At 47.8% G+C, this 17,124-nt stretch overlaps 2 protein-coding genes across 11 annotated transcripts in view; one reads left to right on the top strand and one right to left on the bottom strand.

Annotated features, from left to right (window-relative positions):
- Positions 1–620: 620 nt before the first annotated feature.
- Positions 621–17,124, bottom strand: part of LOC119464527 (uncharacterized) — a 73,585-nt gene continuing 57,081 nt past the window's right edge. Inside the window, exon 4 of one of the 3 annotated variants that reach the window (XR_007463471.1) lies at positions 621–1,745. Coding sequence is in view for 1 of the 3 variants with exons in the window: in XM_049656101.1 (XP_049512058.1) it covers positions 8,281–8,562 (282 nt within the window). In the remaining 2 variants the exon portion in view is untranslated. Of the gene's footprint in view, positions 1,746–1,891; positions 2,179–8,280; positions 8,563–17,124 lie in introns of those variants that run through there. The other 2 variants (XM_049656099.1, XM_049656101.1) reach the window with 2 other exon arrangements.
- The window catches only part of LOC125940238 (uncharacterized), a 12,985-nt gene continuing 4,392 nt past the window's right edge, over positions 8,532–17,124 (top strand). For 3 of the 8 annotated variants that reach the window (XR_007463466.1, XR_007463464.1, XR_007463468.1), the window contains exon 1: positions 9,459–9,840. Coding sequence is in view for 1 of the 8 variants with exons in the window: in XM_049656097.1 (XP_049512054.1) it covers positions 8,719–9,170; positions 9,793–9,840 (500 nt within the window). In the remaining 7 variants the exon portion in view is untranslated. Of the gene's footprint in view, positions 9,171–9,261; positions 9,411–9,458; positions 9,841–17,124 lie in introns of those variants that run through there. The other 5 variants (XM_049656097.1, XR_007463465.1, XR_007463469.1 and 2 more) reach the window with 5 other exon arrangements.

A 17,124-nucleotide genomic window follows, 5' to 3' on the forward strand; every position in this document is an offset into this window, starting at 1 on the left:
CGAGGAAAAGAACTAGGAAGCTTACCAGCAAGTACGCGACTGGTATACTAACATGGCAACAAAGAATGTTAAGCGTAAAGTTAGAGAGGCTGAGACAATTTCATGGGTGGCGGCAATGGAAAAGAAACCTCCTATGACTAACTACTTAAGAGGGAAAAAACGAAATCAGGGAATAAACAATTTATGATAACTCAATAGGAAGCTCTTTACTTTCCGAAGCGAGATCAGGATGCCTTGGAACGCGTACTTATAAAGTGAGGTGCAATAAGGAAGAAGGAACATGTGCTGCGGTAAAGCTAGGGAAACGATGGAGCATGTTCTATTAGAATGTGAAGATATCGGTCGATTTATGTACTTCTGGCCTCCTTGAAGCCCTTGGGTTCAGCGAGAACAGGGGGAAAGTAAACATGTTCGCAATAGAGATTAGGAAGAGGCGATTGGAAGATTGGTGGAAGAAAAGTACGGAAACGGCAGACAACGGAGGCGTACAAAAACAAAGTACCAACAGGGGTTCAGAAAGTTTTGTAATGGGAATTCTTCGTTTTTTTTTTTTTTTTTTTGATGATAGGCATCCTATTAAAAATCTGGATCGGTTTTTATCACTCTCAAAACTGACATTTCAAGCAAAAGTGCTATCATAATTTCTTTTTTATTTGTAGGAAACGTATCTGGTTTATGACAAATGGTTCAGCAAGATTGCCAGGGTTTGGAGATATTACTGAAAAAGAAGATCTACAACACTATACTGTGAAGAAACTGTTTCAGTATCAGTAACAAAATTACAAATTGTCAATAAAATTGGAGCAATGAGTTTACAAACACATCATTCTAAATCAAGCATAGATATCAGAAACATTATAAACTTTGAATGGAGGCTCAGTCAGGAGCAGTCAACGGAGCTGCAGTATCTGTGTTTGTTGAGTTAGAAAATTATAATAATCTTGACATTATTAAAGGTTTTTCTGAAGTACCTTGGGTGAAAAATAAAATTTTGCCTTCCAGAAATCGGCTACATCAATATTACTTCACATAATTGCGATAAGCTATATTCACATCAGTTGAGTGGCTGCTTAAAGGGACACTAAAGTAAAGCTTAAAGTCAGTCTATACTGGTAAATAATTCCCGCAGAACTATATATTCCTTAACTTAACGGTAAGAGGTTGATTATTGCAAGAACAAAACCAGGTCAAAGTTCCATTTTTCGAATTTCGCGTCGGAACCTCAGAGCCGGTACATTAGTCCGAGGTCACTGATTTCAATGTTGTTGTTTTTTTTCATATTTCGGCCGCTGTGGCTCAGCAAAAGTTCTTGAAGCTTGCCAAGTTCAGCCTTTGGCTCTTTTAGAATACGATATAGCCCATCTTTACCGATAAAAAATTAACTAGGCCTGTGCAGACACCGTCAAAATTCATGACCTCACAGCGCACTAGTGTGGGAACTTCATTGTAGCTTCACAACCCATCTTTTTTCCTTGCGTCTTTTCTGGCTTAATAACCCTCTTTTCACGGTACGAGTGGCTTCCTTGGTATTGTGGAAGAGTGATCTACTAATACAGCTAAAATTATTTTTCTTGTTAGTGTTGCTTTAACAAGTTCAATACAGAATTCCATTGCACTTGAATTGGAAAACCACAGTGGGCCAGAGCTAAATCGTTCAAGTACATGGACAGCAGCTGATCAAAACAAAGAGGCACAAGTGAAAGCCAGAGCCTGTAGCCTTTGCCCATGTACGAAGAGCACTAAACCTATTGTGAACAAGACGTGCAATTCCAGTTCAAAATCACCAGTATATGTGCAAAAATAAAACACCATAAGGTGCTCGCACACACCAAATTAAAGCTCTCACATTTGTTGCGTTGATTGACATTTCTCAAGGTGGGTTTTAAAGAGCATCTATGTGCTGAAGAAACAATGATGCACCTTCTTTGTCAGTGCTAGTATTCTATGATGTAGCACCATTGCAGAAGTCGGGTCCTTAAACTGCATCCAGCAGGAGGTTCTTGAAGATTCAACTCTACCAGAGTTGGGGAACTTCAAAGTTCCCTCATTAAAGTACCCCGTGCACTTGTCACATGAACCCTTTTCACCTGCACTGCCTTGCAGACTCTGCTCGTGTTAACTAGGCAGCAGCGCAGTAAGATTGTGCCCGCTGCCACAGGTGGGGCACTCCTTTTCAGTCTAGAAAGAAAGGAAAAGAAAAGGTTTATCATAGACGCATTGTGCAGCTTGGGCAGTAATAGTTTGGCACTGATTTTCTTGCTCTAACAATGGCGTTTCTTTGCCAGTGTTTCTTTGACATTTTTTTCTTTGATGTTTCTTTGACATTTGAGGGAACAAAGGTCTAGGGTGGTCTCATGAAATGAGGAAATATGTTGGCATAGGATGGAGTGGGCTGAGGCAGGATGCAGGTTCTGGTGATCAAAATAGCACTGGTGCACATCGACAGGCTTGGCCAGCATATTGTTACACAGAGATGATGAATGGAGCGAGTGAGTACGAACTTTATTGAGATCCTGAGGAGAAAGAATTAAAGTGGGGCCGGAGGCCCCGCCGATCAATCCGGTGGCTCCACCCAGGTAGGGGTCGGTAGACAGAGTCCTTCGGCGACGGCCCGGGCCCTCTGGACAGCCTTGAGCTGTGCGATGAATGGTAACATGGCGTTATAAATTCTGTCTCTCGTCCCTGAGTAGCATTGTGCAGGCCGAACCTGTCCGTTCTGGAGATGTTTACCTGACCTTGTGCCTAGCATGTCCTGTAGCCTATCAGCTCATGCAATGCATGCAACCGGCAACTGATGGTCTATTAGAGGAACAGAATAGCAAGAGCATTCGGGGATGGGAAATGGGAAAGGTGGTGTAATGAAATTAAAAACATGCAAACACAAGATACAGTCTGACGATGTAATGGTCACCCAGTGAAAGCCACTGATAAATTCCACTGTCATGCAGTGGACAAAAAGAGGCCGTTGATGATGGTGACACATAGCATGCAACTCCAAGTGAGAAGGGCGACGTGCGAAATGACAGTTACATCCCTAGTGCCATGCAGAGAATGTATTGAAACACACCAATTTGTCCCATTACCTCAAATGAAAACGGACGAATTGAAGTACACAATTGCATAGTGAGCAACAGCCATTATAATGAGGATAGCAAGTTAATGATATTCTACTTATGTATACTCTCTCGTACAACCGTCCTGTATATCCTCTCGCACAAGGTATTCATTAAACGCAACAAGTCCTTACACTAATACTATCATTTATGCATCTTATTTTTTTCAGCAGAAATCCAGACAGGAACGACCTTGCTTATGATATCGCGACCATCAGTTCATCTGCCTTCTCAGAAGGAGTTGCCTCGCACCATGCATTGCAACAAAGTGCACAGCATTGCTTGCCTACTTCGGGCACTTGGAGTCTATCTACCTACCTAGCATCTTACGTCGGCTCAGTGACCCAAGTTGTCTACTAGAATGGGCCACTATATATGTTCTCACATTGGTTCTCCACAAGAAAAGTAGAAATTTGCCTATCAAGAAAGGGGCCAGGCAAGGAGACACAATCTCTCCCATGCTATTTACTGCACGCTTAGAAAAAGTATTCAAGCTCTTAGACTGGGAAGGCTTAGGAGTGAGGATCAACGGCGAATATCTCAGCAACCTACGGTTTGCAGATGACATTGTCCTATTCAGCAATAACGGGGACGAATTACAACAAATGATTGAGTACCTTAACCGAGAGAGTGTAAGAGTGGGGTTGAAAGATTAATATGCAGAAGACAAAGGTAATGTTCAATAGCCTGGCAAGGGAACAAGAATTCAGGATCGCCAGTCAGCCTCTAGAGTCTGTAAAGGAGTACGTTTATCTAGGTCAATTACTCACAGGGGGCCCTGATCTTGAGAAGAAAACTCACAGAAGAATAAAATTGGGTTGGAGTGCATACGGCAGGCATTGCCAAATCCTGACTGGGATCAAGCTTACCACTGTCGTTGAAAAGAAAAGTGTACAATCATTGCATTCTACCGGTGCTAAAATATGGGACAGCAACTTGTATTTTAACAAAGAATCTCGAGAACAAACTAAGGACCGCACAAAGAGACATGAAACGAAAAATGTTTGGCCTAACGTTAAGAGACAGGAAGAGAGCGGTGTGGATAAGAGAGCAAACGGGGTTAGCCAATGTTCTAATTTACATTAAGAGAAAAAAAATGTCACAGTTTCGCCCTAAGGGCGAAGCAATGAATGCGATAGCAACACAGCAATGTCATACGAAGTAAGGTGAGCGGCTTTGGTAGCAATATGAATTGTAGTAAACATGAGCTGATTAAGTAAGCAGGTGTGCTGCGGCGTAAGTAGACCGACATGAAGAGAGACTCGATGACCACGAGAAGGCGCGTGTGAAACGGTGGTGTTGATGAGAAGCGCCGCCCTTGGGCAGCGCGTGCGAAGGGACACACCTGTAGCGCTGCACTGCCGATCCGGGCAGCATTGCATGTGTAGCGTGCGTTGGAAAATGTGGCCCGACTATTACTAACTGTGGTGTGAGCGCGCACAAACAAACATGAATAGATCACACTGAATGACTGCAGACAACGACTGTCAAAACGCTGGCGGCAAGCGCATACGCCGCAGCGGGCGAAGGTACGTGTGGTCTATCGCTTCAACGGAAACTGAGCGGCGAATGCACAGCGCATACAAAGGTCAGAGCCGTGTGGAGATAAGAAACGGTGCGGGCGAGCGACGAGCACGTTTGTTGGCAGAGTAGAAGTGCGCCCCCCCCCCCCCCCCCCCGCTCCCTCCGGCGCTGGCTTCCCGCTTCCTTGATTGCGCGTGAAAGATTGAGTGCCTTCGCTCTCCGTGATAGTGCGCGTCCCCGCACGCTTCCGCTCGAGCATACGGCGCGCAGCGAAGATTTTATCTATTCGGAACCTCACGGCGACGACGACGGCAGAAATCCGGTTGAAGTGTCCATATAATTGCTATCGCAATAAAATGGAGCTGGGCAGGCCACATGATGCGCCGGATGGATAACTGGTGAACCAATAGAGTTACAGAATTAATACCATGAAAAAGGAAACGCAGTCGAGCAGAAAATTAGGTAGGGTGATGAAGTTAGGAAACTTGCAGGCGCAAGTTGGAATCCACTAGCGCAACACAGGGCCAATTGGAGATCATATGGAGATGTCTTCGTCCTGCAGTGGACTTAAATATAGGCTGATGATTATATGTTCTCATGGTCAGGGTGCCGTCATGGTCTTCCTACCACCTTTGTCACAGAGGTCTGCACATCATGGTGTGGGCTTGTCAACTCTACGAATGACACCTCCATTTTACCATTTGTCCAGTTGGTCTTTGACCACCCACCCTGTGCAGAATGGGTATCCGTCTTGCGACCATTGGAGAAAAGGGCACGACTCCAGGATTTATGCAGATGCGGTACTCTTCCGGCATCATACCTAGTCCTGTGAACAGCGGCATTGCAGCTGGAAGCGATGGTGGCATCATGGCGGCATAGGCATCCGCCACAGAGTCAACGAAGCGGACTGTAGCGGCATAGCCAAAGAGGGGCGTGTAAATGTACAGTTTTTAGTTGATAGAGTGGCTTCGGCAAGACAGGGTAGCGGAGGGCGTGCCGAGCAAGTCCAGTTTACAGCGGCCCAGACCAATCAGCTGTCCACCAGCGGGTTGGTCAATCGAGACAGGAGATCACGAATATTAGCGGGGCACAACGGAAACGTCCACGCCAAAGTCTCTTTTCAAGAGAAGGGTGTAACTGTTCACATGTACCACAATGTGCCGGCCTTGTTCTTGCCACAACTCGACGGAGAGCAGCTGGACGGGACTGAGAAACTTCGTCCCGGAGCGGCAACCTGATGCGAAAAGTCTTCGTTTTCCGTAAAAGTTTCAGGTCACTTTTCGAGCATGATAGAGTAAGCGTGAATGTTGTTCGTTGCTGCCGTAACCGCACGAATCCTTCAATCCGCCTGTATGGTCCCGGTGCTGGTTCTCTCTGCTTCTGGTAGCTTCCCGAAACTGTAACCAGGCCGTAATCTTGGTTTGCTTTCGCGACATGGCGTTGACATTGAGGTAACCCAGCTGAGAGTTTCCGGTTTGCAGTTTCTGCTGATTTTCGGCGTCTTCGTGCTGTCTAGCTTGAGTGAGTGCGGCCTGTAGCGTCAGTTTTGGGTTCCGACAAAGCTAAACCGACAAGCGAGTAGTTAGAGCATACCGACGACAAAGGGGCCACGTACGAGGCGTTCGACGTCTGCAGATGATTATTTCCATTTTTTCACCATATTCCAGGGCGTAGAGTGCAAGGCGTCCACCGTTTCGCCAGGCATCTACGTACGTCAGGGAAACTGACTGCATTCGTATACTTCGTTGACCGGGTGCACGAACTGGCCTGTTAGTTCTTCTTTCACGACTTCGGATGAACGATAGGCCTCGGCGTCTGTCATAGGCGAAGCAAGAATTACCCATGCAGTACAGAAGCGTGTACACCTTGGTCTCTTCGGAAATGGCAGTCAGACCCAACGCCAACGCATATAAAATAGAGTTATATGCTGGCCACTGACTTGGGTCGTTAGTGAAGAGTGGCGGAGAGCGATGCTCGCAGTTACCAACGGAGTTGCGGGTTGCTCAGCGTTCGGCATTCTCATGACATGAAGTGGCATTGTTCAGAGTGTGGTTGAGCTACCCTGAGCTCGCCAGCAAGGAGCAACTGCAGCGGGTTATTGCCGTGACTCGAGAACCCTGTTTATTCTCATCACACTTATATATACATTCGGAGGGCGCCACCATCCAGTCACTTGGGGCATTTCTTTTGTACCCTCTTCAGTAATCTTACTGTACTGAAGGCGATCAGCACCAGTGGTAGTAACAGGGACCTAACCAAAGGGAGGGTTAGGGCGTTCTAACACCTACCGAAATTATCGCTGCGGCGATATACTGCTCAGCACAACTTACATATACGTGTGTCATTATACATATCATATCTTTATACAGTCGACTTCCAGTAATTCGACCCTGATTCTCATCAGGGTCGAATTACTGGAAGTCGACCGTATAAAGATATGATATCAACTGACAAAACTGATCCAACTATCAGGCGGGTCGAATTAAACTATCTGCAGAAAAGACATCCAACATACTATTCATTTGCCAGTATTTTCTTGATTCTAATAGGCCTCCGAATCAAATGGGCGACTGCTTTATATTTGTCCAAGGTAGAAAGCAAACGTAGAAATGAGATTAAAGCGCCTACACAAAATAAAAATCTAAAGCGCACACTATTCTTTAGCAAGAAAAACGTGTTTTTGGCGGCCTGTTTCCTAAGACAGCTTCACCGCGTGTTTTTTTCAATACATCCGTGTTACGCAGTAAAGATTCAAACGCCGTGAAAGCGGTTTTGGCTTATTATCCTATTGCACCGTGCAGGCGATTCTGGGTCCATTATCCGTGAAAAGAAGGCGCGCATGAGAATTGGGTAAAGAGCACAATTAGACATTGTGAGTTACAGTTATTACTTGACATGCATGCCTAAAATAGGCGTTTTCGTTAGGAGATGTGACGCCTGTTCACTGTCCCCTAAGCTCCGCGGAGACAGACGCTGTGACTATCGGGGTCGCTACTGGGGTCACCATAGGAGTCAGGAGCTTGCGTGCTGACTGGCCAAGCTTGAATTTTCCGGCGAAGAGCAACGAAAGTTTGGGCCCGTAGAAACTCCTGGGTGCCGGCCGAGAACTTCGGTCGGGATCGAATTGACCGAAAATTCGAATTAGGCGGAGTCGAATTATTGGAAGCCTGCTGTAATAGTATGTCATCAAAGGACTTGGTTCATACTTGAATATAAGTGAGAGTATATAATGTTTCGAAATAGCCGCATTCATCTCTGAAACCCCTCCCGAAAATAATTCCTGGGTACCGCCCTGGGTAGCAACACAATGATTGTGACAGGAGAGGATGACGATGACTGGTTTCTGAGACGCGCACTCACTCGTTCATGCACTCACTCATTCACCCTTCTATAGTTTTGACAGAGCTATTTAGGCAGCCTGCTGTCAAGCTGCGTTAAGAAGTCATAGTAGGGGAAAACTTTTACGTTAGTACAATACGACATGGGAGAGTGCGACTGAACAACCATTTCCTACTACCAGGGTCCTTCAATAAGGACCCTGCTACTACTATGTTGACAATGAATCTGACTACCAGTTGATTCCGACCGCCACTTGCGGTTTACTTTTTCCAGGTTAAAAACATTTACGTGCCTTTTCGCGTAGTTAAGAACAACTGTCCTGGAAGCTGGCAAGATCTTCGGTATCCGTCCAGCTGTTCACCCTGGTAACAAAGGTAGCAACATGTGGTGTCTGAGTTGACCTGCTGATCCCCGAGGGCCCGACTGCAGCATCTGCTCTGTCACTGAACTGCGTGGCCATTCGGGAATGCACAGTCTCAGTCGATACAACAACAACGGAGCCATGTTGGTTGCTGGAGTCAGGTTGTTTTCTTTTGGTCTGTACAGAGCCATGTTGGTTGCTGGAGGCAGGTTGCTTTCTGTTGGTCTGTACAGAGCCATGTTGGTTACTGGAAGCAGGTTGCGTTGTTTCGGCCTGTAGTGAGCCATGTTGGTTGCTGGAGGCAGGTTGCATTATTTTGGTCTCTACTGAGCCACGTTGGTTGCTGGAGGCAGGTTGCATTATTTTGGTCTGCACAGAGCCATGTTGGTTGCTGGAGGCAGGTTGGATTCTTTTGGTCTGTACAGAGCCGTGTTGGTTACTGGAGGCAGGTTGCGTTGTTTCGGCCTGTACAGAGCCATGTTGGTTGCTGGAGGCAGGTTGCATTATTTTGGTCTGTACAGAGCCATGTTGGTTACCAGAGGCAGGTTGCGTTGTTTCGGCCTGTACAGAGCCATGTTGGTTGCTGGAGGCAGGTTGCATTATTTTGGTCTGCACAGAGCCATGTTGGTTGCTGGAGGCAGGTTGCATTCTTTTGGTCTGTACAGAGCCATGTTGGTTACTGGAGGCAGGTTGCGTTGTTTCGGCCTGTACAGAGCCATGTTGGTTACCAGAGGCAGGTTGCGTTGTTTCGGCCTGTACAGAGCCATGTTGGTTGCTGGAGGCAGGTTGCATTATTTTGGTCTGCACAGAGCCATGTTGGTTGCTGGAGGCAGGTTGGATTCTTTTGGTCTGTACAGAGCCGTGTTGGTTACTGGAGGCAGGTTGCGTTGTTTCGGCCTGTACAGAGCCATGTTGGTTGCTGGAGGCAGGTTGGATTCTTTTGGTCTGTACAGAGCCATGTTGGTTACCAGAGGCAGGTTGCGTTGTTTCGGCCTGTACAGAGCCATGTTGGTTGCTGGAGGCAGGTTGCATTATTTTGGTCTGCACAGAGCCATGTTGGTTGCTGGAGGCAGGTTGCATTCTTTTGGTCTGTACAGAGCCATGTTGGTACTGGAGGCAGGTTGCGTTGTTTCGGCCTGTACAGAGCCATGTTGGTTACCAGAGGCAGGTTGCGTTGTTTCGGCCTGTACAGAGCCATGTTGGTTGCTGGAGGCAGGTTGCATTATTTTGGTCTGCACAGAGCCATGTTGGTTGCTGGAGGCAGGTTGGATTCTTTTGGTCTGTACAGAGCCATGTTGGTTACTGGAGGCAGGTTGCGTTGTTTCGGCCTGTACAGAGCCATGTTGGTTACCAGAGGCAGGTTGCATTGTTTTGGCCTGTACGGAGCCATGTTGGTTGCTGGAGGCAGGTTGCATTATTTGGTCTGTACAGAGCCATGTTGGTTGCTGGAGGCAGGTTGCGTTGTTTCGGCCTGTACTGGGCCATGTTGGGTGCTGGAGGCAGGTTGCACTATTTTGGTCTGTACAGAGCCATGTTGGTTATTAGAGGCACTTTGCGTTGTTTCAGTCTGTACAGAGCCATGTTGGTTGCTGGAGGCAGGTTGCGTTGTTTTGGCATGTACTGAGCCTTGTTGGTTGCTGGAGGCAGGTTGCATTATTTTGGTCTGTACAGAGCCATGTTGGTTGCTGGAGGCAGGATGCGTTGTTTCGACCTGTACAGAGCCATGTTGGTTGCTGGAGGCAGGTTGCGTTGTTTCGGCCTGTACAGAGCCATGTTGGGTGCTGGAGGCAGGTTGCATTATTTTGGTTTGTACAGAGCCATGTTGATTGCTGGAGGCAGGTTGCTTTCTTTTGGTTTGTACAGAGCCATGTTGGTTGCTGGAGGCAAGTTGCTTTCTTTTGGTCTGTACAGAGCCATGTTGGTTGCTGGAGGCAAGTTGCTTTCTTTTGGTCTGTACAGAGCCATGTTGGTTGCTGGAGGCAGGTTGCGTTGTTTCGGCCTGTACAGAGCCATGTTGATTGCTGGAGGCAGGTTGGGTTGTTTCGGCCTGTACAGAGCCATGTTGGTTGCTGGAGGCAGGTTCCGTTGTTTCGGCCTGTACAGAGAAGATAACAAAGCATATGCAAAAGCGAGACTTGTGGCCGTACCTTGCATATTATTTACCAATGTAAGTCTACCTAGCACATCACTCAAGCAAGTTGTTTCATATGAGGTTGATAATACTTTCAACTTACGTTGGATTTGCGGTTATATAATAGTGAAATTCCTGAATCGAATACTTAAATATTTTCTCATAGATATAAAGTTTGCATGAAGTTCATTCGGTAAAAACAGGTTTATTTACATCATCCCGGGTAGCACATAATGTTGCTACAACATTGTAGCAACGCCGTGAATGTTGGGCTTTGCTGCAAAAAGTGGGGCAACATATGGTAACATTGGTGCGATCTTTACAAATGCAGTACAACATTTCTGTTTGAAGCAATGTTGGTGCAACATTACAAAGTGATGTTACCCCAACGTGACTAATAAACGTCGCCGCAGCATTACCCAACCAATTTTACTGCAACATCGACATGCAATCAGTGATATACTCCAAAAAAAATCCTTAACCTTGTACTCGGCCGCGCAAGGCTTGAAACCGCGAAGCTGGGTGACCGTGGCCCAGCATTTTCCGGAAGTGCGCGCGTACTTTTCATCTTGTTACTCATTTTGATGATAATGTCTTTTCGCGCATCTCGGACTTACAGCCGTCACTGCGCGTTGCTTTGCACAGCTTGCAACACCGACGCCGCGTTCCAATGCCGACACCGCGTTCCAATGCCGACACCGCGTTGCAATGCCGACAACGCGTTCCAGCAGACCCGCTCCGTGAATGCGTGTCTCTCTCTCTCGCTTTCAGTTCCTTTAGCTCTCTTCCGAGCATAGGTCGCAAAACCTCTTCTTCACTTCGCAGAGCATTGGCACGGGCTCGTGCGAATGCGCCAGCTGTAGACGAAGACGCTCGAACGCAATCATATGGTTCGCATAAATGCATGCTCTGCAAGCGTGGATGTATAGCCTAGTGGTTACAACGCTCGCCTTGGGACCGTGGGTACGCTACGCGGGCTCGAATCCCGCCTCGTCAAGGAAGTTTATTTCCTTTTCTTTCGTCATTGCTGATGATGAGAGTTTAATGATACGAACCACAAATTACGGCTGAATTTAACAGCTTCGCTGTTCAAACATCAAAACGTGCGTCTGTGCACTTGGGGAGGATCACGTGCCTCAAAAAACGAAGCAATAATTCTGAAACCAAAAATTCTGCATTTAAACTAAAGTAATTGTTTAGAATTTCTCGGCCAGTACTGAAAGATCTTCAATCGCAGAGCATGCGCAGAGCAGGCGCAACTAGCCCGGCTCGCCATGATGATAGAGTATCAAAACTTTGTGCGCACGTGCCGACGTAGCAAGGAAGTCACCGACTTGAAATGGTACACAGCTATGGTCCCTGAGCAGTACTGAAGCAGACAAGAGGCATACAAACCTTGTTTTCATTAAAACTGCTGACCTGAATCGTATACCAAAATTAAGTATGGCCTTCAAGATCTGCATTTTTTACCCGTGGGTGATGCGTTAATTTGGACGCCACCTAATCAGGCCCGTGGTTGGTGCAATAAATCTTCGAGGCCATCACTCTGGATTATGTTCAAAGCACGGGCGCCATATGGCGTATTTTCGTCTCTTGCAATCGTTTATAGCACTTGCAGTATAGAAAAGCATTTCCTTAGAGATTGGCATTTGTTACTGCGAGAAAGCTAGCTGTTACCAAACATGCGGAGCGCCTTTTGTAAGAAAATAAACTTATTTCAAAACATGTACTCATTTCAAGCATGTTCTCACATTGTGCACCGCAACATCTAGAAACGTGCTGTAGAAACTTCTTCCTCACTCACCTGCTATCATCATCGTGATCGTCATTGTTGTTCGATAAAAAACGCCATGCTTGCTCATCGACCGCTCTTCTTGCGTGATCCTTGCGGGTTTCTACAAAACGGTGCCGTGAAACCCGGGAGCTGTAATAATTAACGAACGAACAGCCCCCAGGACCGACTGACGATGAGCCCACACACAGATTCACCGGGAAGAGCGGAGTCAACGCTACCGACAGCCCTCATCCATCCACCGACAGCCGCCAGCTACAAGGCGGCCGAGCTGATCATGGATAGGGCACTTATCAGAAGGACGGTAAACCTCATTTTCGACGATATCGACACGGCGCTCAGTGAGGCCACAACGACTCAACTGCACCGCATGAGCAGCCGGCTCGAAATGCTTCATGAGAGGCTTTGTTTCCTTGATGGAAAGATTGAAGTGCTCACTCCTGAAGACGAAATATATGAAGAATATACCCTTCAGGTAGATTACAGCGATAAACTGGTTACACTGCAGTATAAAATCAGATTTGCTATTGGGATGACACAGAGTGTAAACAGTGAAGACGTGTCACAGATCTCTGGAGATCTCTTGTGCCTTGAAGCGTTGCAAAACATACAACCGGTAAAAGATTGTAAGACCAAAGCTACAAGCCATGGCTGCATTGAAGGAGGTAAACGAAGGAACGGCATAAAGACAGAAATCTTCAATGACATGGAAGGACCTACTGAAGACAATATTGTCGTGTCTAAAACCGGTAGTAACATGGTTAGAGACTTGTATGACGGAACCGAAGATAGCTATCCACTGATGTCGTCATCTTGGACTTTGGAGACGCGTCGAAAGCACAAGGACGAACAAGTAACTCTTGTAGTCACAGGGATACCGAAAGAGCCTTCGCACAGTGTCCAAGACATGAGAACGGATAAAAAAAAATCACCGCATATCCACGACGTGAATGATGAGGAGTGGGCGAAGCACCGGGGGATCATTCGGGTAAACCAGAGCTACGGACGAGAGAGAATGAGCGCGCGCGTCGGGAACGAACGCTCTTGTGCACCGCAGCGCCTCTAGCTACGGACGAGAGAGAGAGAGAGAGCGCGTCACGAACGAGAAAGAGAGCGCGAGCGTCGGGAACGAGAGAGAAACGAACGCCCTTGTGCACCACAGCGCCCCTAGCTACGGATGAGAGAGAGAGCGCGCGTCGAGAAAGAGAGCACAGCTGCGCCTCTAGCTGGAGCGGCGAGTACTAGCGTGGTTACGACGGCGCGACGGGGGACAAGGCTCGACCCTAAGGAGCTTCGCCCCTATTAGCAACACGCGGTTAGACGTCTCTGATGAACAGCGGAGGAGTTCACGAAGACCTCATTTCCACCCAAGAGTCACGGTGCCGTCCCGGAAAGGGAAAGCATACTCATTGTATTGATGACCACGAAGGCGCATGCATGAACCGAAGCGAAATGAATTCCAGCCAGTACTGATGCCGACAACAGGAGGCCCATCGTCACTGCGCAATCAACGTAGAAGAGCGTCTGCCCACAGCCCTATCTCCCGCTGTCAGAACTAAGCATTTAACTCTCAAAAAACCCTACATGGTACAAACAACCAACGTCCGACCATTAAGACTATTACTGCCGCAGATATCCAGAAAAGCAAGGACAACGATGCATCTGAGACCGGGTATCATCTGCGCAAAATCAAAGCACTGCAAAGACGGAACAAGGTGTCCGTATCGCCGATTGCTTTACCGAGGCTACGCTTCTCTTGACTGTTCACACTGTTTCAAGGAAGATTAAGCTACGACAACAGAATACAAAAGCGCTAGCTACTGATGTTCAACGTTGAGCAACGTCGTCTAACACCACTACGTGTGCACACCAGAATTGACACTACGAAACAAAGTACAGCTGTGCATTCGGTAAGACAACAAGGACAGGGCACAGATCCTGGTGCATACTTCGGAGGAAATGTAAGAGCACACCAGCTCACCCGCACAGAAAATCCGGGACCTCCTATCATTTGGCCTGTTGAAGATACAACCCCAGAAAAGACCAGAAGATGCAGCGCAAAGAAAGGATACATATTTTGAAGTCTCGCAGGGAAGCATCAACAATTATCAACACACCATCCTACACGCATTCGAGAGAGGACGCCTCAATCATACGAAAGCACAAACACACACATTACTCACACCACACTATACGCATTATATTAACAGGGACCCAGGCTCCCCCACTTGTAAACAGTGCGGGGCCTATCCATCAAATAAACACATCTTGTGGGAGTGCCCTGCAAACGCCATCTTCAAAAAGACAATACTTTCCAAATTATCACACAACCAGCGTCCTGGCAGCTGGGAGGAGTGGACCACTCCCCGACGAAGGTTTCAAAAACTATGGTGGCCGCTTCTTGTGCAGCACGTCAAGAACGTGCTGGGCCAGGAGGCATGAGCCTACCAGGAGGCCCGGACTTGGGCTTTAGTTCCTTCAGGGCTAATAAATGTTATTTCTCTCTCTCTCTCTCTCTCCGGAGTGTGTTAAACCGATTAGACAGCAGACCGTTTTCAGAGACAAAGATTCTTGGACCGTGGCTCCACGCGTTGCAAGCGACGCGGGCAGTGTTACAGTCCATGAAGTCGACTGGCCTCAGTGACCGATTGTGATGTGTTCGACAACCGCACGTGTTCATACTGCGAGTACTTTCTTCCCTCTCTCTCCTTTCTTTTCATCCCTTTAAACCCCTTCACCCGTGTAGGGTAGCAAACCGGCTGTGCTTCTGGTTAACCTCCCTGCCTTTCCTTCTTTTTCCTCCTCCTCCTCCTACACGAGCCAGTGAACAACGCCTCCCGCGCGAGGTTTCTTTCGCATTATCTGACCGGCCTGGAATTCACAATCGTTTTTGTGAGGTGTAACTGGACTGTCTCTTTGTCAAGGACACGAAAGTAGCCCTTCATGTTGCGCCGGGAAGTGTGTAGAAACTACTTCCTCGCTCACCTGCTATCATCATCGTCATCGTGACTGTTGTTCCATTAAAACGCCATGTTTGCTCATCGACCGCTCTTCCTGTGTGGTTGTTCGCGGGTTTTTACACGTGCTTTCGAGCATGTCCAATCATCATGGCCATCGGTACTTGTGTGTTTACGTATCAAGTGCGTCTTAACCATCCCTAACCACGTGTTTTGTGCTGTGCTTATATAAGCTCACACCTCGCAGCGAAATTTCCTTTCTGTTCGAGTCATCAAGTGAACAACGCAACCGTCTTCAAGTGCTACTCAGACGATGGCTTCCAGAAGCGTGAATGAACGCTTCTGTGCCATCGTCTGTGGGATCTGTGTGCATTATCAGGCTTTTCTGTCCCAGATGAAGCAAATTGTATCACTGTATGCGCATTTTCTCCGGCGGGCGAAGCAACGAGTTAATCGAATAAATTAATGTTTCACGTTTGTGGAGCCCCAAATAAAGGAACAAAATCGCGGCTCGCAGGCGAACCAGCAGGCGCCATTCCTTTCGCGGAATGGGTGCACTGAAAACCCGCGATGGGCATAAGAAAGAAATATTTAATTTTTATTGTAAGTTAGAGTCGCTGTATCATTTTTTTAACTTATTAGAATTATTCGATCAGTCCGATAAATTAAAAAGTCGTAGGTTTGCCCGAAAGGCGAAGCATAAATTGCGATAGCAAATTTACGAGTACAGAGCTAACGCAGTAGGGATAGTAATTTTATCGGCTGCATAAACTTGGGCAAATCCGCTTACTAACTAAATTAACAAGCCTGGTGTCAGCGCGCACAAGCAAACATGAATAAATCACACTCGATGGCCGCAGACAAGCACTGTCAAAACATTGGCGTGAGCAAGCGCGGCAGCAGCAGCGACTGAAGGTTCGTGCAGTCTATCGCTTCAACGGAAACTAAGCGGCGAAAGCACAGCGCATACAAAAGTAAGAGCCGTGTGGAAATCACTTTCAAGATACGGTGCGCGCGACAGCCCTCAGTCGCATAAAGTACAAGTACGCCGTTGATGGCAGAGTGGAAGCCGCGCCCTTTCCCTCCCGCGCTGCCTTCCCGCTTTCCTCCTTTTGCGTGGGAGATTGAGTCGCCAGTTGCCCTTGCGTCCGGTCGCAAGATACGCATTTGGTGCCGCAGCTAAACGTCGCCTCCCCTCCATCCCATCCCGAGCGAAGCTGGCGCTCTGGTGGGATTGCTATGTTGGGGTTTAGCTATATATATATATATATATGGGAATTTGCTATGTTGAATTTCGCTACAAAATGGTAAACCGACCCGACCCCTTCGCTTCGTACTCGGGAAAGAGGCTTCGGCGCCGGCTCGGAGTAGCACAATGGGGTATTTTTTAACACTTACACAATGGCTATACAATGCCCGGCTCTGAAAGAGCTGGCTCGGCGTCCACGGGCGACCGCGTTCCTAGCGTGTTCCTCACGCTTTTGTACGACGTTCCCAGACAAGAGTACTTGAGCAACAGGGGTATTCTGTGTGAGTCCACCTAGCGTACTGTCCGCTTCGGCTGTCGCGATTGGCTCCAGCAGCAAGAGCGAGAAGGAGCCAGCCAGTCTCCTTGCTCGTACAGCTGGAGCCAATCGCGACAGCCGAAGTGGACAGTGTACTAGGTGGACTCTTACAAAATACCCCCCCCAACAAAGCTCCGTATATACAACCAACGCTAACGCGAACTCCTCTCCACCCCCACTACTCCGTTTTGACCTACTTTTTTCGTAGACAAGCGGGAGCCCGGAGAGAGCCAGTGGCACGGCGGCCGAGGCCAGAAGGCTGCACGCATGCGCCTCAGTCGAGAGCGGGCACACGCACGCAGTCATGCGTGCAGCCGCCAGTCTCCCCGCCATCGGGCCGCC

Source organism: Dermacentor silvarum, chromosome 9 (assembly GCF_013339745.2).
Source record: "Dermacentor silvarum isolate Dsil-2018 chromosome 9, BIME_Dsil_1.4, whole genome shotgun sequence".
Classification (NCBI taxonomy): domain Eukaryota; kingdom Metazoa; phylum Arthropoda; class Arachnida; order Ixodida; family Ixodidae; genus Dermacentor; species Dermacentor silvarum.